The following is a 23,348-nucleotide window of genomic DNA, read 5'->3' on the forward strand; positions in this document are numbered from 1 at the left end:
ATGTGACACGCTATGTATTGGGACATACTGAATGTCTTACAGGCATACCTAACAGTATGGTACGATGGGTATTGGAACACAGTTCTGCATGAACATAAACTTCGTACTGCAAACATCATCCCTCAGGAAAACATCTGCCCAATCACCACAGTTCATTGTAATACATCTGAGAAAGGCAGTCTGTAAAGACATGCATAAATGAGACTGGAGTCAATATCTATGTCATTATTACAGGTATGAAAATTCATAGGGACAACACTTAGAAATAGAGGCCTGAATTTTGAATGAGAATTTTATTACAGCCAGCAGTTTACAATACAAATCACCTTTCATAATGCTCAGCTACCACCTTCCTGAACATGGCCGATATTCTGAGCACTGACACAGTAAAATGACATAAAACAGAGGAATGCATTCAAATTTATAATCTCCATTTTTTTCTATTTTTCTATTTTTTTTCCAACAAATTTTGGTTTATGATCAAGGTCTAGTTTTATCATCTCTAGACCTGGCAGATTAATTGTTTTTCTTTTTTTAAGAAATAATTTATCATTTTGCAATGTTTTCAGAGTTTTAGGTTTTTCAATGTTTAATATTTTTTTCGCTTTTTCTTCGGTGAAGCAGGTTTCAATCTGTAAGACAAAAAACCACATCGACGCTTAAACTTATGGTATCTACACGTTAACTAATACAAATATCAAAAATAAAATCCCCACACGCACCTTAGACGCTGGGAACTCCAGCAGGGGTGGTAGACTTCTGAGCCGCCTCCTTGGCCTGGTGGGCCTGGAGCACAGCAACAGCCTCATCCACCTGAAACAAAACACTTCATCAACCACTGCATATGAAGCACGTCTGTTGTACTCATTCAGGAAGCTGCTAGCAACCAGGCTCATGTAAATTTAGAGGAGCAAAGACTGTTTTCAAATGGATAACTAATTCCGGAGATCTAACAGCTTAGCCATTAACTGACCTTTGAGCGCAGCGACTCAGGTGACTCCAGCATGTGGAGAAGTTCAGAGTTGTCGATCTCCAGCAGCATACCGGTGATCTTGCCAGCCAGGCTGGGGTGCATGTTCTGGATCAGGGGGAACAGACGCTCACCTGAAGGAAGAAGAACAGCAATCAACAACCATTTCAAAACGCATGAAACCAGACTGAATGTGTCAAATAACTTGGTGACCAGACAGAATCCCATTTGTGTTTGTTAGTTCTCTGTAACTCTCGGAGCAGATACTGACCCAGCATCTGCTTCTGTTCCTGAGGAGGGGCAGCAGCCAGCATGGAGGCAGTCAGGGGCTCTTGTCCTTGGACATGGACAGCAGGCTGGAGAAGGAAGGAAAGATTTGAGTTTAGGGACATATTCAGACCAACTGTAAAAATGACCGAATGCAAAACGACCACTGCATAATTATCTACACTGCATGAATGACTGACTGGAAGGTGAGTGCTGGGTATTGTGAATATTGTATTGACTTGTGTACACATTGACGATGTGCACACACACACAGTAGTCAGAAATGCAGATAGTCCAAAAGCACATATCTTATCAAATTCCCAGTCGTTTAAAATGTATTTGCAATACAGGTGTTTATGAATGAAACTATGTAGACTTTTTCAGTGCTTCACACCAAGGCCACGATGGTCAAATAGGTACATACCTGCTGCATGGCGACCTGTGGCTGGGACGCCATGTGCTGCTGGGGGTTGCGCACACCAGCGGCATACTTGTACTGGGGCATGGCTCGCACTGGGGCGGCAGTGGCCGACGCACCGGTAGGGCGTTGGCCGAGGGCCTGGGTGGCTGAGGAGAGGAAGGTGAGAAGGTGATTAACAGGTGCCGACAGAGGAACAAAACACAGTGGTTTCTGTGCTCCGAGAGCTGAAATACTTACGCATGCGCTGGGACGTCATCATGCGTGGGACCTGCGCGTTGGGGGTGGCGGTGGGACGGATGGTGTTGAAGGTCTGGGGCCGGGGAGCTGATGGGCGCATGGCATTGGGCATGTTTTGGAAGTCTGAAGGAAGAGGAACAGCATTAGAGATCCACGCGGGAGTAGTCATGACTCAGCTCTTTCAATGTTAACAGAGGGTGCTGGTTACCAATTCAGTTACAGCATCACTTTGGCTGTTCTGTTCACTGGATACAAAGTTTCTACTTACGTTGAGGCCGCACGCCTTGAGTGGCCCAACGGGGGCTGGGGCGGAGCTGCGCCAGCTGGTTGGCGGAGTAGTATGCAGCACGGTTCTGGGCCTGAGACGGGCGGAGAGAAACGATTCATCATTACATAATGAAACATCTACCCTCAACCAACAGAAGTGGTTAACACCAGTGTAACACAGTGCACCTGTACATTTAACTACCAACAGTCAGGTCTGCTTAGTTGTCAGGCAGAGGGGGTGGGAGACTCACCTGAGGTATAGCCGCCATGAAATAGCCTGAGGGTGGGGCAGGCTGATATGGGTTGAGGACAGGGTTGGGCACAGCACGGACTGTGGCCATCCTCTGCATGTACTGGTTGGTTAGATGGGCTTGACGCTCCTCCTTACGTTGGGCCAGGGCCACATACAGTGGCTTTGTGGCAACAATACGTCCGTTCATTTCTGTAACGGCCTTTGTTGCCTCTTCCGGGGAAGAGAAACACACAAAGCCAAAGCCTTTGCTGCGGCCCCCCTCCATCATTACCTAGAAGAGAAGGAACTCATTAGAATGTATTCTTTAAAAACCATCTTGTTAATCACCATAAAACTGTATTTAAATCTAGACATCAATCTGTAATCAAGCCATGAAACATCGCAACACTAACAAAAAAATCCAGTGCTGAAGTCTTTACCTTAGCGCTAGTTATGGTTCCGAATGGAGAGAATTCTTTACGTAGGCGCTCGTCGTCCAGGCCATCATCCAGGTTTTTCACATACAGATTGACACCCTGGTGTATGGACAAAGTAATGCATCAAGAATGAGTCAAATCAGCTGAGTCTTGTAGAGCCAGCAACCATTGTATCCAATGACAAACTAGTTAAAATGAGGTTTTAAAAGGCTGCAAAATGTCACGCTGACGCAACTTTAATTCTCGATCCATTGCACCAATTTTACTGCTCATCACAATGTGAACTACTGGGCCTGTTGGTAGATACACCCCCTACATGGGTATCTTCACACTGACACCGACGGGTAGGGGGGCATCAGGGCCCAGAATGCATCTTTGTTATTGTTATTTGCGAAAGGGGCGTGTTCATGCTAAAACCCTGTAATGTGTCGAATGAAATTGCTACAACAGAGTGGAAGGCCAACAAACCTGGTATCTCGTCATGCGATCCTGTTTCATCTGCTCAAATTTACGCTTGAGCTCATTCTGCCGCTCTCCTTTCTTCTGTGCGCGGCCCACATACACTTGTCTGCCATTAAGGTCTTTGCCGTTCATGTCGTCCACAGCCTGCAATGAAATAAGCGATAGACTGAATGGAAGATATGGTTGTATACTCACTCATAGCAGAGCTACAGTGACTGGTTCATTTTCCAATTATTAAAAAACATATTATGGGACAATGTCCCCTGAGAAAAAACCCACGAGTTGAGCCTCACCTTTTGTGCATCCTCGTGTCTCTCGAAGCTGACAAAGCCAAATCCCTTGGATTTGCCACTCTCATCAGTCATAACCCGGATGCTAAGGGATGGTCCTACAACAGAACAGCTCATTAGTACATATTTAAAAAATTGGACCAATTAACGACGCCAACCTACTTAATTGTAAGCATGCCACTCTCTGAAACAGTATCATTGTCTTACCATATTTATTGAACATCTCCCTTAGCTTCTCGTCATCCATGTCCTCCCCAAAGTTCTTGATGTAAACATTGGTAAACTCTCTGGCGCGTGCCCCGAGCTCAGCCTCCCTCTCTTTGCGAGACTTAAAGCGGCCAACAAATCTGTTGGTTAAATGATGTCAAATATTATAATTCTTTAAATACATCACACATACAAAGACAAGACGTGGCTTAACCGCTCAATTACCATGGTATTCAAATGACTTTTGCTGGAATATCAACAGAAAACCCAGAGCGTTTGGAAAAACTGTTCGATGTAATTGTCTTTTTTTTGCAACAGAAAGTACACGAATGTCAGCAGCCACTGATTGCAGTGTGGAACACGCAAAGCTCTTTTATAGCTGCAGTGTGTTTAGATCTTAAACCAGTCAAGAAGTAAAGCACTAATATCATTTACCCCAGGAGAGCAAAAAATGAATTATTCAGAGGGGATGCATTTCAGGTTGAATGCAATGAATGACTAAACGAGTTGTAACACGGGCATTTGCACCAAGTGAACACGGTAAGAAGTGTAGACTGCAGGAAAAATGTGACAGCAGTCCCTTTGAATCTAGACATTTAAATCTTTCTTCTGAACCAGGCTGCTTCAAACCACGCTTCCCCTGGTGTCATTTCACAAAGAAACGCTATGAAATGAATTACAGAATACTAGGATTTTACACTACTTTACAAACAAATATTATTTTGGATAGTATTTCACAACTACACTTGCACGGATTTAAAAGTTCCCCCTGCTTCTAACACTGAAAGATGTTCAAAACTTGGCGCTGCTCTTTAGGGCGATTGTCATTCTTCACTGGTTGTATGAAAACAGAACGGTCAGTAGGCAGAATTGGAGATGGGTTTGAGGACAAGATGCAGTTATACACAAATCACATCACTTCAAAAAATACCTATCTAAACAAGTGTAATTGTAGTCCCACTTACACTTTTCTGTCATTGAGCAACATGCCATTCATTTTCTCAATGGCCCGCTCAGCAGCCTCGTGGGTCTCAAAGTGCACAAAGCCGTAACCCTTTGAGCCATTTTCATCACAAACCACCTTGGAAAGGGGAGATTTGAGCATGTCAAAACAATCCCAAACACCATGCATTTAAAAACACACCAGACACACACCATCAGTTTCAATCTTTAGTCATGCAAACTAGTGTTCTGTATGTAAAGCACTCAAACACAAAAGCAGAGGTGGACACAGTGAATGGTGCCCTGCCTACCTTGCAGGACAGGATGTTTCCAAAGGCAGAGAAGGTGTCATAGAGGGCTTTGTTGTCAATGGACTTGTCCAGGTTCTTGATGAAGATGTTGCCCACTCCACTCTTCCTCAAGGAGGGGTCCCGCTGAGACCACATGATGCGGAGGGGCCTGCCTTTGATCACATCAAAGTTCATGGTGTCCAGGGCTCGCTCAGCTGGAAAACAGGACACAACATTTTAAGGCTGGACACTATAGAAACTAAAAACAAGACCAATGCATGACATGCTCAGTAGATAACGTAATCTGATATCATGATTACTAAATCAAAATAACAGATGCTAGGACATAGCATGTCTAGTTCGTGAAAAAATATACAAGTCAAGATGGTGCCACATCCCTTTTGCCAACATTGGCTGTCCTGTGTGCTATACAAACTTAAGAGTAAACCTACCATCAGCGGGCTGCTGGAAGTTGACATAGGCATAGCCGAGGGACCGACGGGTGATCATGTCTCTGCACACCCGGATGGAGAGGATGGGCCCGGCCGGGCTGAACTTCTCGTACAGCATGGCCTCCGTAACGTCTGGGTGCAGGTCTCCCACATAGAGGGAAGCCATTGGGTAGCTCGGCGCGCTGGGATTCATGTTTGACGACGTGTGCTCGCAGGCAGTACAACTGAAAGGTTATATTAACTCGATATATTGTTGACAACAGTCAGCCAATATACGCCTCTTGTATGAAGAGATTCCTATGCCCGGTCTCTTCAACAACGTCTCACAAATTAAGAGCGCAGACACATGTACTCGCTGTCTAACCAGTTAGCAACGTGGGCTAGTTAGCTTGATTAGCAAAATGTCGGAGCGTGGCCTAACCGATTTGGCTCGCGGACTTCACAATTTTGAACCGGTACTCTTACCTCCGTCAGTTATAAAACGTACTTATCAGTAGTAAACGAAGCAAATGTTCTCGTTTACTCGAATGACAAAGCCCGTAAAGGGAGAAATAAGCGGTTGACAATATAACTGGCTAACGGTAATCACCCACGCTTCCAACAATGAGGCTAACTGCTTGGCTTGCTAACGTTTCTTCTCGTTTCCGTCTTTCGTTCTTGTTGAAGTCTTCTTCGCGTTGCTTGGCAAATGAAATCCTGCTTCACCGATTTTTTTTTTCTTATAAAAATATGTCTGCGTGTGCTCTCTAGCTTTTGGTTTGTTTCATAATAATAAAATGTGTGCCGAGACTAGCTCCGGAGCACACCCTACGCAGACGGATTACGAGAATGAAAGGAAGGTCGGTGGAGGTTGTTTCGCGATTCTAGTCGAAACCACGACGCGTGTACCACCAAGGCTGACGTCACACTTATCGCGATATTTCACAACAGCTTTCCTTTAGCGCATTACAGGCGATTTTCTCTTTATTCGCTTGAGATGTACAGTCCCCAGCTCTATTTGCAACAGGTAAGGAATGTGTCGATGGTCAGCTATTCAGCAGCCGGAGCCATAAGTTGTTTTTTAAACTACTCGATGCACCAATTATATTTCCCTGAGTCAGCGAAACAGTGATGCTCTGCTGTGACCCCGCTAGCTTCCGAAATAGCATAACTGTCCATTTAATTATCTACATATTATCAAGGAATTATCTAGCTCTGTCCAATATCATCCCCTTACGTTTGTCTAGTCATTCATTTATCAATTTGATTCTCCAGCACATTTTTAATGTTTCGGTGTCTCAGTATTTTTCATATGTCCGAAATAAAAGTGGATGCACTTTTGGGCATCCTCCCATATACCGTACGTCTCTGGACACTCCAATGTGTTCATACTACTACCTTTAAGCAGATAATGAAATAGTTCACCTGAAGAATTGATGTCTAATGTTCATACATGTTCATCTATTGATTAACCCAACAGTAACTACGTATTATATTATAAGTAAATACATATTTTTTTCAACGCCCTAGAAATAAGTAGGGCAATCAAATGTCAGAAGACAAATTTCCCCCTCTGCTGGGCGCGCTCCCGCGAGGGCCATGCGCATCTCAGCCGGTCGGCACACCTACAGGCGGCTTCAAAGAGCGAAAGCTAAAAGCTACACAAAAGGCTACATTGACAGGCACTATCAATAAACGCAAATCCTATTTTTATTTTGTGCATTACCTACAGGGTACAGTTGAATGTTACCTTGATTACACTCGTGTGCAAAGTGAGCACAAACTGTTCTCCGCAGATGTGCCAACGACTATGTTTCACTCTCGGGGAGGGTTGAGGAGATGGCTCTGCACTGCATCATCCCGCTGCAGTGGCCTCCTCCCACCTCCCACCAGTCAGGGCAATAAGGGCAGCAAAGCCCACAGCTGTGGAATAGTAAATGGGTTTGTGTTTCCCTTCATTGAAGCATTGAAGCAAGCTTGCTGGCTTCTTGATTTTGGAACAAGACAGTGATGGTGCTCAAACCCAATGAAATGGTTGTTCAACACCTGCCTTTACTGATTAGCTTAGCCTTTTGGAGGTTTGCAGTAGTAAACCTTCAGTCTCCTTTCTACAAAGGTCCAGCGTATTCAAACGTGTGGTCTTTGTAGTGTAGTTCTTGTATTTTCCCCATCATGAGGAAACCTTCAGATTCTCCTATGATGTAGTTTGAGGCCACGTCACAATAGACATTTACCGCAACAACGCCAGGAGACTAGAGACGCTGAATCAAACTAGTACACAATGAGAGGACTGTGTGGCTCTGTCTGCTCACTGCCTCGGTGTGACTCACTTCTTCTTGTAGTGATTCACACATGGAGCATCTCTGGTACAAAGGCGGCTGACTTCAGCATCCAAATACAGCAAACGTCGTGGCTTTTGAGGCAAGCTGATCACTCCAGAGAGACGAAAGTCATTCACGTGAGTTATAAATGACTTTGGCTAACAACTCAAGACTACCAGTATATCACACAAGGTTGAAACTTTTAAATTATTTTTTTATTCCACTTACATGAAATTACACATTTCCCCCCCCAAATAACAATATGCTTGGGTGTTCTGTATGAAAATTCCAAAGACATGAACAAAGCTAGCCCGCCCGACCACAACCATCCTTACATCTCCACAAACTAATTCTTACCAACATGCAGTTTAGGCAAGTATTGAAAGAAAAAAAGAATAAAAGACAAATAAAATAAAAAAAAAAAAATCTTAATTTGATAGAGCAGTAACTAGATAAGCACGTGGGATTTTTTTCTTCTTTACTGCTGTGCTCATAAAAACAAGCTTGTGTGCTCTTTTGTCAATATTTTCTATACCTCGTAATCGATACATAGAAATACAAAAGCAGGTCACCCGAAAACAAAACGAAATAATAGAGTAGTAAGTTGAGCAACTGACAGTAAATGGAATGTAACCGTTGTGTTCCAACAAAACCTCTCACCTCCACCGTCTTTACCTCCGCCGCCATTCCTCCTGCCAAGCACAGACCAACAGCTGCTGTCCTACTGTGAGCAGCCAACTCCTCATTGTGAAACCAGATTTATCATGGAGACACGGTGTTGATAGAGAACATGGTCGTGAACATGAATAGGATACACAGTAGAACTTCTGACTCTAAAAGCTCAACCAGCTGCATGTTTCATGAGCTGAGAACTTGCCCTCTTACCCACCACCTCAATAATGCAACAACCCTATTGCTCCCACACACAAAAAAAAAGGTCAGCAGACAAGCAACCAAACACACTTTATCCTTCCACATGGACCCTCCCGCCACGCAATTCAAAACTTACCCTCCCTCCCCATCCCCTTTCCCCACAGTTACTACAAAAGAAGGAATAGTAAACCGGCAGGAATGAGATGAGTGTTGAGAGAACTAAATAGAAAAAAGATGGAGAGATTTGGACGACAATGATAATAATAAGGTGGTCTCAGTGTTGATGGACATGTTGAAGATGAACCGGGATGATGGCAGGTAGACAGGGACGACTGTGGGGGTCTGGCTCATTCTCCGGTCTCCACTTGATCCTCTGCCTCCTGCTGGTTATCAGAGGTCCACAGCTGAGAAAAGAGGAGGACAAGCAGGAGAAAGAGGCAGCGAGAGGGAGAAGTGGGGAAAGGAAAATAGGGCAATGTCTGTTAATACCGTATCTATTAAAAATACTTTGGAGTTTCATTTGAATGGACAGTTCATGTCTTCTGCATAGTCTAAACATTTTCTGCTGATGCCATGCAATGGTTGTGAGCAGAGCTTTGCTTCAGTACCACGGTGAAAGTAAGAAAGTGATAAAACGTAGGCGAACAGACAATTTAAGTGGATGAAACTGGTTTTCCCATTGCCACTTAAATTTACACCATATTCCTTATGAATGGCTCCAAACATGTTAAGCTGTAGTGCCTGCTTCAATGATCACAGAGTGTGTTGGTGTTTAAATAGCAAATATTTACACAACACTGAAAAATCAGCAGTTTGAATTAGAGCTGCAACCATTAGTCGTTAGCAGAAAATTAACCGGCAACTATTTGGATTACACATTAATCTTGAAGTGATTCTTAAGCAAAAACTGCACTATATCTGGTTTCAGGTCCCCAAATGTGTGCATGGTCTAGTTTCAAAAACAGCACATTGGGTTCCGAGAAGCTGCGATTGGCATTTTAAAAACAATACAATTGAGGAAGTGATCAGTAGAATAATCATAGAAAATAATGAGTTCCAGTCTTATAATCTACATTATTATTGGCACAGAATATGTTAATGTCATTTGAGTTGATACATGTTAAAAAAAAAAAAAGAGGGGGGGGGGGGGAACTTACTGTCAAGTTGTCTCTCAGTAGCTGCATGATTAGTGTACTGTCTTTGTACGAATCTTCACTCAGTGCATCGAGCTCTGAAATGGCCTCATCAAAAGCCTGAAGGATTAAAACACACTTAGAACTGCTGGAAAAGTGCTATGGTCTTAAACAAGCCGTTACGTGGGTAGAATGTAAATATCAACTTGCCGTCTGTATTTAAACAGCTCTGCAATCCATTTTTACATGTTAAATACAGTAGCACTACATTGAGCAGCTTAATATCTTCCAGTGTGAGGAGAGAGTTATATGGTGTTGTGAACCTACATCTTTAGCCAGCTGGCAGGCCTTCTCAGGTGAGTTGAGGATCTCATAGAAGAAAACAGAGAAATTGAGGGCAAGACCAAGACGGATTGGGTGCGTGGGCTGCATTTTTTCTTTGCTGATATCAAAGGCGGCTTGGTAGGCGTCCTTTGATTGCTCCATGATGGCTGAGAGGAAAAAAGGAACATAAGAGCCGAGGAACATACAAACTGACAATTTAATCAAACTTTGTTTCATGCAGTGTAGGAAAAAAAACGTCCACAATACACTCAGTTACCGGTTTATTATGAACACCTCGATAAAACAACCCAACAATAAGATTTGGTTCAGTTCTCACACTATTTTGTCCTTCCTATTATAATCAATTAAAGTAAGAAAGTTATATCATCATCTCACTGAAACAGTTAAAACAAACTTACAGTAACCGATGACTAATACTATAGATGCCACACCTCTGAGGCATGAACAAGGGCCTCTATTTCAGTTTGTGGAGTGTAGAGCACCAAGGAGACGGCTCGCTGGAAACTTCAACACAAGATTTTCTGAAGGCCCAAATAAAGTTTCTCAGAAGTTGTACACACTTTCTTACTGTGGCTAACTTGGTGGTGCTGTTAGAAGCTGGTCTTCACAGTGAAGGAGGGCTTATTGAAGCAGATGCAGGAGGTCACGAAACAGACTCCTGTAATTCAGGCCTTGTTTTCAGAAATCAGCAGTCATGCCAATCAAAAAAAAGACTAAAATTAATCAACCCCCCAAAAAATCCTATGGGCTTAAGCTGGTGACCAGAGACCAGTCTCTTACTGCGATACTGTTTTAGAACCAACATTGAGGAACCAATGTCAGAACGCTGAAACCAAAACTAAGTGTTTATTTAATAATATCTTATCCACTACATCTTTTTTTGACTGGGCTAGAAGTTGTACACGTCAGACCTTTATAGACAGGAAAACATGCACACGCATATATAATGATAATCAAATAAACCCACACACACACACACACAGATGGTATATAAGAGATTAACATAGAGCTTACTCTTCCTCTCGTCTCCTGTAGCCACCTCAGCCAAGTAGCGATAGTAGTCTCCTTTCATTTTCAAATAGAAGACTTTGCTCTCTGCTTCAGCGGCGTTTTTAACGAGATAAGTGTCCAAGAGATACTGTGGCAAGAAAAACAAAACATGTATTGTAGACTGGTAGAAGGGAACAGACCACAGAAGATGTTGTCAACTAATGTACATAGTTCTTTTCAAGTGGGGCTGGCAGACCCCTGGAATCAGCAGAGTTGATTTGTATACTTGGTTACAACTGCTATAAAATATGCACACAATTCATTAAGGCAATACACAGATTTCTGCAAGGATCATTTGAAAATAAAACCCATCACTTATCCACGGACAAAAGTAGTCATTTCGGTCCATTCAAATAAAACATCAAGGCCAACATTCCTCAGACCTAAATGAGGGTAGAACTGGCTACCTCCTGCAGCCTTGTGCCGTGAGCCTGAGACTTTGCCTTAGCTACATCACAGATGCTTCAGAGATCACGTGATGGTGGAGAGTAGGAAAGGGTGGAGGAGGATAGAGCGGGAGGATGGGTGTATGGAAGAAAGATGATGGGGGTGGAGCAAGATGGGAGAAAGCTAGGCTGCTGAACTCCTGATGAGCTTTTGCTGAGGAAGTAGGTCACTCAGAGCCAGCGTGGCTCTTTCCAACACGAGCATGCCGCACTTGACAACCTCTCCTTATTGCCAACCTAACCGCTAGCTGGCAGGGGGAACAGCGCACCTTATTGTCATAAGAGGTTGTTTCTCCATCAACTACAACAAAAAGTGTGCCATAAAGAGTTATAAGAAAGCAGAAAAACTGAATTTCCCATGGCATTAAGTTTTATGTTGTTATAGTTTCTTTTGACATCTTTCAGAACATCAATACATCAGAAAACAACTACTTGCTATTTAAAGACATAGTGGAGTAACGTAGTCCTGAGCAGTGAATAAAGTACTTCTCTGTGCTTTGTTTATGTGGCCAGTATGACTGTATGCATTTGAGTGCATGTGAATCCCCGTTTGTGTCAGACTGGCTAGCTTAGCTAATGGCTGCAGCTCTGCAGTACACTCATAGTGGTTACTGCTGATAACATAACGCTGTTGGCAAACTTTATATCATGGCCAAATAGTAAAGCTGTCCTGGTCTGTCATGTGATGGGGCCCAAAAAGACTTCAATAGACTTGGGAAAGAAAGAAATCTGTAACTCCATGGATTTTTCTGGACAGAGGGCTGGGTTAACAAAAACGCCCATAATGCAGAAGATGCGGATATTCTCACACTCTTAAGTGACCTTTTTCTACGCCATGCACCCCTGAGCAACCGCCATAGGAATAAACAGGGTGCTGCCTCCAATGCTGTACACAGTTCTCTTTAAACGCGCATGCTCTCTGGTATGTACAGCAACATGAATACACCACTGATGCTAGATTACATAGCAAGTTCTGTTAGCACCTAAAAACAGCATTAAAGTGCATATTGAGTTTGTTCGTCTACTTTGATCGGACTGTTATATAGTGCAGCGGTCTTTGGACCACCAAACATAGAAAAAGGTGTCAATACATACAACCAGACTATATCACTTTCACACCAAAGCAAAAACCCAGAGAATATCCATTGGTTTGAACAACCAACTTGCTGCAATGACGTTTGTTTAAGTAGGCGTGGGCTCTTTTTTGACTTCACGCAACTACTTCCAGAAGTTGTGCAACAAAGTGCTATAACATGAATACCATGTTCTTCTCTAGGGCAGCTGGTTTTCATGCTGCCTGTGATTATGGCATTTCAGAACAAGAACAAACATGTCTTTAGACGTGTTCAGACGACACCTTGCACAAACTAGTTTGTGTCAGGTAAACCACAGCCTTATCCCTGTCCTACACCCCTCCTCCTCTGCCCTATTTACTCTCATCCCGCTCTATTTCGGTCCCCATAAGGCTGCCCGGCCGTAGTGGAGGTCAGCGAGCCAGAGCGCTGGTAGCTCAGCTGCTGCCATTATAGGATTAGGACACGCTGAGTCACCAGACAGATAATTCACAAGCTGAGAGAAGAAGAGTAGCAGAGGTCGGACAGATTCATGGCTCGAAATACCACGTGCATATGGATGGTCGTGCACGTAGAATATTAACTCTGCCTGCAATTTTCAGCTCCATATGCACGAGTGCACGTAACTTGGTACAGAAAATATGTTGTGCAGGGCTGTCAACTCTTACGCATTGACCGGGAGACTCGCAGAAATGACACTTCACACATGCCAGTGAAAAATGTTTAAACAATAAAAAACTAATTTCTCACTGATAACATTGTGGTGCAAATAGGTGACATGCAGCACAACACAATAGTCAACCGGTCAACCCGGGTTTTGGAGAGCGTCTCATTCGTGCTGTAGTGGTACCAGTACTTGGGAGTCGCCAAAAAGAAGAATCGTGTTTCAGCAATAATTTATAAAATGTATCATATATATGAAATAAGCTGCTTCATTATTGAGAAGCTCAATGATTTCTTCTCAAACATTCCTATGACCATATCAAATTTGAAGTCGCCTAGTTTCACTTTACATTACTGTACATGGAAAGCCATCTCAAATTATATTGTAACACTTTGAAAATGTCCTTATTTTTAACCCCAGAAATGAAATGGATGCATTCCAATAAAATACCAATGTAATCCTGTTAAAGACGACTATTTTACTGTATAGCTTTTATGAAAGAGGGAAAAGGGGATGCTACACTGAGGATCATCTCTTGCATGTCAAAACTGATGAGTCACACTCCATTGTCCCACAATGTTGGTTGCCTCATCTCAACTACTACTGTAGAATCTTTCAACAGCTTCTTATCAGACTACAACCTGCATTATAAAATATATATAGAAAAGGCTACACTACTGGAACCCAAGCCTGCTGACATGTGACCTCCTGATCTTTGTAAAGAATAAATGTTATGGCAGGGTATTCACACAAAATGATCTGCATTGTGTGAGCTCAAGCACTTTTTTTTTTTTAACTTTGTCATCTCAGGGTTATCTATTTACTGCTCAGTGCCGATCAAATTGAGGAAGTTGGTGACTTTTCATAGGAACTGCTGATGCAGGTGAGTGAAGACCACTTGGAGCATTACCATAAATCAGGATTAACCCACTTGTCACTTCACGTACTGCTGAATGATTTGGCAAACTCAGACTATGAAACATGAATCAAATCGATAAAGTACAAGATGTTCTAAAAATGTAAAGACTTTCACACCAATTGAAATACTTTCCATGACCGAGGGAAAATGCCACGATAAGCCAAAGTCATCACTGTTACGAGAACTAAAAAATGGAACAGTAGAGAAGAATTGCTGTAAGACTGCTAGAGGTAGAAATGAAGCACTCTGGGCGTGGCACTTCACAAGGTCTGCTGGGTCTTGTTGACAGAAATGACACATTCAACAGCATGAGCAGTTGAAGGGAAGTATGACTGTGGAAATAGTCCTATTACTCTGTCATCCAGCACTTTTCACACAATATGAATGCCAATGCCAAAAAGCTATAACAAAACAGAGAAAGACAGTAATCCAATAAAATGTAAATCTCACCAGCACGTCCTTGCAGATGCCCTTCAGCTCCTCCTCGATCTTTTCCCGGTACTGTTTGGCCATGGTCCTCTTCCCCTCGCCTTCGGCCTTCGACTCAATGCTGGACACCACGCGCCACGAGGAGCGGCGGGCACCCACCACATTCTTGTAGGCCACCGACAGCAGGTTGCGCTCCTCATTCGACAGATCGCTGTTTTCCTCCGTCACAGCCTTCATTGCAGCAGCCATGTCATCATACCGCTCGGCCTGCTCGGACAGCTTGGCCTTTTGCACCTGTTCTTTCTGAACTGACTCGCTCATGACTGCTCACTGGACAAACAAAAGCAGAGAAGAAAAGAGCACAGCTGGTGGTCAAGAGAGGCGAGAGGACTTAAAAAATGTTTGGGCTAGTACCCATTTACCAGACGTCTTTATACCAAACGAGTAAAGCAAGAGCAATTTTTAAAAAAAGGTGTGAAGAAAAATTAATGAAGGTAATCTATCAGCAAAAGAGAAAACATCTATGTGGGTTTAACTGAAGTTGAGGCAGACGATGCACCTATTTTGAGGCTTGCTGCTCTCTTTAGGAAAAGATTCTACAAGGAAACACTGACGCACTCGACTGTGCACAGCTATGGGAGTGAAAGGGTAATTGGGGAGGAAATGATAGCAAGGGCTAACAACTAGGCAACAAGAGGACATTGGGTACATCCAAAGTCTCTTATTAGATATCTCCTCACTCCCCGATCCTCGCTGGAGCAGGAAGTCATTCAGTTAAAAATCAGTGAATTGTAGGCCTGAACAACAAAAGGACCACAAACAACTTTAATGTATTAGAAAGATTTGTCCTTTCATGTATCGTCTGTTATTTCCCCCATTAACTTTTATTATGGATACAATTAAGGTCGGAAAGAGCAGGAGAGTATATGACAGCAAGAAACACTCTTTACATAATTTATCGTTATTTCCATTCAGCCAAGAGTGGTTGATAATTCCTAAGTGTGGGGAATTAAGTGTTGGATTTGAAAGGAGTTGCATAATTAAAATTTTCCCTGAAATATTTAGCCTAATAAATATTGTTTTTCTATAAATACGGCAGACGCATACTGCAAGTCGACATGGTTTCTTTGCCTCTAAACAGAATGCAGTTATTCCAGTGCAGGTGTTTGTTTAACAGGTAATGGGCCACAGAGAGAAAACACTGCTGCTCTGACAGTGATGGTATCTGAGATAGTATCTACAAATGTTGTGACATCACATTTCTCTAAAAACATCTTTCCTTGTTTCTTCCCTCTCGTGGTTTCATTGCGTCTCTCCGTGCAAGGAACAGAGGCACGTGAGAGAATTATGGATACAATTTAAAAGACTATGTGTTCTATATATTTAAGCTATCAGAAAAGAATTCCTTGAAATGCTAAATAAATAAAATAAAAATATGTCTGCAAGGCATGTGAGCAAAAATGATTTGAGAAATTTACACTACTACTAGGGGTGAGGGAAAAAAAGAAAATTGATTCTTAGAAGCATTGTAATTCTCTCTTGAACAATTATGACTGCCGAAAAACTCAATCAGAAAACATAATACACATGCCTCTTGTTTACGTTCTATGCTTGGCTAAATACTAGCAGAGTGTTGGTGGGGGCGGCTGAGCTTCAGCAATCGAATAAGGATACGATCAAACCGGTACCCCTGGCTTCAAAGCCAACGTACGGAAGCATTATGCTTTTTCCTCCGCTGTACTCCTAGAGGGCGAAGCAAATCAGAACCAGAGCTTTTGCGCACTTTGGAACCAACGTTTTACGGACACCGATACTCTCACTCTACAACCTAACCAAAGCTCAAGTCATGAAATCACTGAGGAAAGCGGGTTGGATGGTAGTAACACTATGCGTGGACATTCGTTGCCACGGAATCTAGTGTCACCGTAGCCGCGTACTTTATCACTGTTTATTTTTGCACCAGAGCTGAATGCTCATTGCCTATAACCAGAGGATTTGTTTGAAGAGGTCTATATTATGTATTAATGAATAAGAGCAGCTTTTTATGTCAAATGACAGAACATGCTGAATTATGTGTTTTTACTGAATTATGTGTTTTTACTGACATGATGATGCTACAGGCCCAATTTGATTTATTTTCTCGTTGGTTCTCTTTGCAATGCTTAGAAATGTAACCCTCCAATTGACAGATATAGTCTTAGTTGCTAATATTGATTTAATAAAAGATAAAAGTAAATTCATCTATTTTTTAATATATAAATCATTAAATATGCAGCGATTAAAAAGTCTAAGCAAAAACTAAATCAAGTATAGAAAAATGTTGACGCATCAAGATGAATCGATCGTTTTAGAATCGCATCGTAGCCCTCTGAATCAAACCGTGAGGCGTCTAGAGAATCCCAGGCCTGAATACTACTTTTAGCCATTGTTCTATAGCACTGTATTGAGAGAAATGTAAGGTACCAGCCGATATAATGTTAATGAAGTGATGAGTAGACTTGACACAGGAATTCGCATTGCTAGATCAATACCCTACATCCGTTTGACCCATCCAAAATAGCCAGCGGGGTTCCACAAAATCAATCACATTTTTTCCATTCCAGAGTTCATGTAGTGTGGCCGCCCAGACAGATTTTCAACACGACACATTTCTAAACTCATGCTTGGTAAGTTACAAAATGCATTTGTGTTACTTCCAGAAAAACTAAGGTGCTAAATGATCCTTTGACATTCCGTTGACACATTGTTAGCGTGTCAGCCCGTGGGTGCATTTTGTTGCTCTGCCTGTTTTCCACTCTGGTGGGCTGGGTTCGAGAGCATTTGCGTTTTACGTTATTTGAAGGTAGGGATGCATTCAGAAACCTGGTTTAAACACGTCACGGTGCTAAATTACCAGAGTATTGATAGGCCTTGATGTAACTTGTGTATTTATCAGTAACTTTACATGCTTTGATGTAATTTATCATCCCACACAGGCCGCTGTGGTGAAGTGAACCAGGTGAAGTTAGTACTCAAGGGGACGGCAACCGCACTTGTTCCTGTATGTGCAATACAATATTTGCAAGTAAAAACCCAATACTTTATCAATACATTGGTGACCATGTAAACAAATGTGAAACCTAATTCAATCGTCCACCGCCACTACGTTTGATGCATGCAATTTTCCAAACTACTCTGCTGGTTTGAGACAAAGCAGCCAGGAGGACAGAGGAATGACTGATACCGACTGACTTCTGTGCTCTCCATAAACTTCAATCAGGAATGTTATTTATCATATTTCCATTTGTTTCCAGTGAGATGTTAATGACTTTATTTAGTGACTTTGTTGTGGGGAAAATAACGGCTGCTGCTCTATATTTTTTTAAAAAGAGATCATATTCATATAAAAGCTCTATACGTTTTAACGGCAATTTAGTAATGTAGAAAAGCATTGATAAGAGTAGCTCCCAGTTGTACTAAAATCCTAAAGGCCACCGTAGTTCTCCAACACGCGTGGACAGGGAGGGCTGAGCAGAGGGGTATTTAGCTGGGTGCGATTTGCAACATACCACTAGATGCCAGTACATCTTACACACTGGGCCTTTACGTATTAGTATTGAAGAATAACTACCACGACACCAAAACACTAAAGAATAAAAATCACTTAAGTGTTGTACAGGTTTGCAAAAAGGGATTGGCGAAATTGTAACAGTTACAGCACTGAGGAGCTGGCGATGTACCCGCTGTATGATGCAACATGACCCATGGGTAATCCGGGGTGTGTATGGATTTAAACAGTACATAGATATGCTACAAAGGTAGTTCCGTAGTTAGTTTAAGCCACGTGTGGCTGTAAGAGCACTCGTCAAAAGAATGCATGCATACAGTCATGATAACTTGGAAGAATAACTGCATTTTGTATTACTGGTTAGCCCCCCTCTTTCTGTCGTACACACACAACCACCACACCCATCCCTGTACCTGAGCGAACATGCGAGAACACGGAAATTAAAGTGCACAATTACAGAAGGGTACTGTGATTAATATTAGAATATTTGACCGACACGAAACCCAAAGCACTTCCGTTAAATCTAACTTTAGTTAAATCTAACTAGTCTAGACGAGAAACACCATTCAGCGACCGAAACGCAACCGCTACCACTAGGCCTTCGTGACCCGTTTCCAGCATGGCGCCGACTATTTCCTGAAACGAAGGTTTCCAAGCCAGGAAGCTTTTAAAATTGGCTAGGGGCTAAACCCATTGATTTCTACCTACTCTAATCATCTCATGGAATAAAACAATCACTTGCTTCGTTGGTTGGTTTGCGAGACGACACGCTTTAAGAAAGGTGTTCACTGGGTTTAACGTTAGCTAACAGTTATGTAGCATGTGTGATATGAATCGCACTTTGTCGCGTATTGGTAGTTTAGCTAACGTTAATGGAGTGACCTACTCGACATCTAAAGTCAACAATTGAAACAACATTAACGTTACTGTAGATCGGATGTTATTCTAACGTTACCTTGCTGGTACCGTTAACACATGTGTAATGTAGCAAACGATAAACTAAAATTAATTCCCGACGTATATCACGCATTTCGAGCTAACGTTACATGCGACAGTCATTACTCCTCAAAGGCAATGCATCACCGTCATTTAATTATATTCTGACAGGCAAACTAATTAGCACAACCTAACAAATGACTTCAGTAAACAGGTCAACAAAATATCAAAGCTTCAACCTTCGACCCGACCCTCCTTCCACGTCTGCCCGTCTGATGGTCCATTTTAGAACCAGCCATTAGACATGTCCCAAACTGTAGCTAAGCTAGCCATTGTTCTTTGGTCTGATGATTGTCGCCGCTCCATGCAGCCCCAGTCAATTGGAGGCTATGCGCTTCCATTACCACTATATTTTACGATAGATTAAAAGTCCTAACGCCAAATCATGCAAACGTAAAAGTGTAGTTTCAAAAGTTGTAACTCCTTTCATACCTGTGTACTGGCAGATAGCAGTGATTTCGGCGTGCCAACAAGCTACAGCTGATTCTCTCAGCCCGTCTGTGTGAATGCAGTCCACGGGGTTTCCCTCCAATCATACCAGTCCAACGCACGGCCGGGGGGAGGGGGGGGGGGGCATGACGTCAAACGTTACCACGGCAACCGAACACGAGACATTGTGGGAGGTGTAGTTTCCCCTCCATTACCATTACTTCCCTAGCTTTCGTAAGGCAAAAAATATGTAGTCAATATTAGCACTTTTTGATGTTTTAATAATACATTCATATTTCAACATTGTCACACTCACAGAGTAATCAATGTACAGCCGACAAATGCATTACAGGGACTTCTGATTAAATTCAATGTGTAATAGTGATGCATCTGAGCATGAAAACCTCAAACTGACACAGTGACTGATACTGTGATGCTGTCTTACTGCAGGCCACACATTTCAATCAGAACAGATGCAGACACAGCACAGTGTGGCTAGCCCTGAATGCTGCCCATTATATGGGTATCAAAATGAGATATTGTCATTTTCCACACAGTGCGGACATTTTGTCTGGAATTGCTGGAGACGCTGAGGGCATCACAAACTAGAACACAGGGCACAGTGCTACAGAGTATATCTTGCCTAATATAAAGTACTATTTCTGCATCCTGGTTGGATTCCAAGGGGAGAGAGTGAAGCTATTTCTGCCTTGTCACATGTTTTCCCTTTGGGCCAAAATTTCAAGCTTGTAACCTATTTAAGGGCAGATCAGATAGTGTTGGCTGTAGAAATGCACAGGCACCAGTGCAAAAAGGTGTGGTCCAGGAGAGTTGTAGTGACAAACCAGAGGGATTTCAAGTAAAGGAAACAAGTTGTAAGCTGAGTGACAGTGTAAAGCGTAAAGACGTGTAACCAGTTAGGCGAGTTCTCATTCGGTCTCTCAACCACGTCTTGAGAACTTGGACACATGCTGCTGAAGTTGAAAAATCCTAACCAGCACCAATTATTCTCCTCATAATTATCCACTGACACTAAATATCACATTATTATTTCGATATCATGTTTCTTAGACAATGGCAGTACTTAGATTTTGTGACTTTGCGATTGTTTGTAATTTACTTCAAAATTGAAAGGGGTACTCTATGGATTTCATAATGATGTCATCCAGGTGATCTCAGCTTGGGATCGGACACCTCACATTTATAGCAGAACACCTGTGTTACAAGCTCTAATGGAAGAGATTAGGCTGTTCTTGCCGGATTTTTCAGTTTGGCCAAAACGGCCAACTCTAGGAAGAGTCCTGGGGGTTCCAAACGTCTTCTATTTCACAATATTGAGGCCACTGTGCACCTAGGAACACTCAAAGCTTTAGAAACAGTTTCCTATCCTTGCCCTGATCTTTGCCTCTTTGTTTTACAGAGACGTCCCTGGACTTGGTTTGTATCCTGACATGCAGCGTGAATTGTGGGACCTGTATGTGCCTTTCTAAACGATGTCCAAATAACTCATTTTGGTTAGATTTTTAATACAAAAATCCGTTCCACTTTGTCATTATGGATTATTGTGTCTAGATTTGAAGCATGTAAAAAGTGAATGGTCTGAAGCCTCTGTATGTACATGGAACTATCTTCTAAAGCAACCAATCAATACCAACATGAGTGTTGGTCAGTTCTTGTAACATTCCCACTGAAGCACTGATTCATTATCATCTTCTTGCTACATTTCTCGTTACAGAATTGGTTTTATCGTACATTTAGTGGATGAGCAACAAGAAAGGGTCTTGGTTGCTCACCAGGGTATAAACTGACAAGCTAATAAAACTCAGATGATCATGATCTAAGGGGTCCGGAGAACTAACTGAAAGGACTGAAAAGGTGAGGAAATGCGACGTATTAAGCTGATTCATTTCCACCTTCATCTCACAACTTATAGATATGAGTACCCACTGTTGATGATTGATTATAATGGTTTAGGAATAACTACAGTACACAGTTTCAAACAGGTGAGGTCTGAATTAGCATTACGTCAATACTCTGTCCAGTAGATGGAAACATAAAGGTAATTAAATTAACACAAACACACAACAATAAAAAAAACATTCCTACATGATAAAAAAACAAAAACACAACTTAGTCATGATTCTTATAAAAGCAACAACTTTATTAATAGGCTATACATAACATTGTGGGGACAAAGAAATGATTATTACAAAAGTAAAAACATGACTTAAGCACAGTGGGTTAATGACCAGTAGGTCAAAATGTATTGAAAATAGTTATTTTGTTTAAATTAAATCTCTGTCTGTTAGCATGCTAGGAGAAACTAGTATAAAAATAAGACCCAAAGCTAACTCACTCGCAGACTTTCAATGTAGGTTCAGTCAAAATACGTTAGCACCATCGAGATGGGATAACGCCAAAGAACGTGAGGGTGTACTTGTGCACAGATGACAGTGAGACAGGTTGCACTAACACAATAGTGGTGAACTGAATCATTATCGTATACCACAGCGGTGCTCACCATTATGCCACGTACTCATTACTGTGACAAACTGGGCTGATACGAGGAGACTGTTGGGAGAATCATGTACAACACACCCGGTACAAACTTCTCTCTTCAGGGGAGCACATACCCGACACACAGTGCACGTGTATACTAAAGCAGCCATAGCCGCTGCCTTCTGCTCATGGCCTTTGCTCTTCTTGATGTCTGCCTGCTTTTTGGCATTCTTCTGCTGGGACTGGAACTTCTGGTGCCTACGGGCCATATCTGAAGAAATTATACAGGAATTTGATCACTACAGCACCATAGAGAAGGTGATGAGCCATAAACTGAGGAAGACTATAACACCTAGAACCCCCCTGAGAAGAGGGTGGAAAGGAAAACGTGAAGCACAGGAGCAACTGGAAACACGAAGCAGCTACACCAGTGAAGATTTCAGATGAAGCAACCTTGACGACTATAGGATCAATAGACTTCAAAATGTGCAAGACAGCAATGGTTGTGAAATATCTTTAAGAACGAGGTTAATTGCCACTTTTTTGGGGTCACAGGGATGAGGCAATTAACTTGGAAATTTCCCCAAAGAAAATCAGACTGCAGATGTCATAGCTATAACGGATAGAATACTATAACTAGGTCAGCGATATGATTGTGTAAGAAGTTAGTTTTTAACGGCTTTTGACGAGGAAGGGACTGTTACTCTATCAAAACACTGGAGAAATCACTCCAAAAATTGTCTGAGAAAGGAGTGACGTTACCCATTCCCCTCTGTGCTTGTGACTTTATGTAAACTTACTCGGCAAACTTTTTCACGTGACATTCAAATGCCATCCAACCACGAGCACTGAGGGTGACGTCAGTTCAGTCTGCGCCATGCATCGCTGTCGTGCGGCTAACGCTATCCGACTAGTTTAGCAGTAGCGTTAGCCAACTTTAGCTCGCCACCGAGCATCTGGTTTTAAGAGCGACTGTTGCAAATGGATAATGTGGAAGACAAGGTCGCCTTGGGGACACAAAACTCACATATTTAAGTCCATCTATAGAATACATATAATGTTAAAGGAAACTACTAACTTAATCAAGAGAGGCAAGCATTCTGTTAGCCGGTAGCTATCTCTCACGCTAGGTTAGGTAACGTTAGAATAGTTTGGAGGAACACACACAGAA

General features: G+C 42.3%; 2 protein-coding genes across 2 annotated transcripts; both read right to left on the minus strand.

The window, feature by feature from the left end:
- Positions 1-274: 274 nt before the first annotated feature.
- On the minus strand, positions 275-6,314 carry LOC306700017 (polyadenylate-binding protein 1A). Its single transcript, XM_079164890.1, has 15 exons — positions 5,475-6,314; positions 5,044-5,237; positions 4,756-4,871; positions 3,791-3,930; positions 3,587-3,681; positions 3,300-3,437; positions 2,835-2,930; positions 2,414-2,686; positions 2,164-2,254; positions 1,896-2,018; positions 1,662-1,804; positions 1,242-1,326; positions 974-1,104; positions 723-813; positions 275-632 (listed from the first exon to the last, which is right to left on the minus strand). The coding sequence occupies exons 1-14, from the start codon at positions 5,665-5,667 to the stop codon at positions 724-726; spliced, it is 1,908 nt and encodes a 635-aa protein (XP_079021016.1). The 5' UTR covers positions 5,668-6,314; the 3' UTR covers positions 275-632; position 723.
- Positions 6,315-7,967: 1,653 nt separating this feature from the next.
- On the minus strand, positions 7,968-19,778 carry LOC306699833 (14-3-3 protein beta/alpha-1-like). Its single transcript, XM_079164600.1, has 6 exons — positions 19,682-19,778; positions 14,728-15,036; positions 11,140-11,263; positions 10,108-10,271; positions 9,805-9,900; positions 7,968-9,051 (listed from the first exon to the last, which is right to left on the minus strand). The coding sequence occupies exons 2-6, from the start codon at positions 15,025-15,027 to the stop codon at positions 8,995-8,997; spliced, it is 741 nt and encodes a 246-aa protein (XP_079020726.1). The 5' UTR covers positions 15,028-15,036; positions 19,682-19,778; the 3' UTR covers positions 7,968-8,994.
- Positions 19,779-23,348: the final 3,570 nt, after the last annotated feature.

Source organism: Pholis gunnellus (genome assembly GCF_910591455.1).
Source record: "Pholis gunnellus genome assembly, chromosome: 8".
NCBI classification, from domain to species: Eukaryota; Metazoa; Chordata; class Actinopteri; order Perciformes; family Pholidae; genus Pholis; species Pholis gunnellus.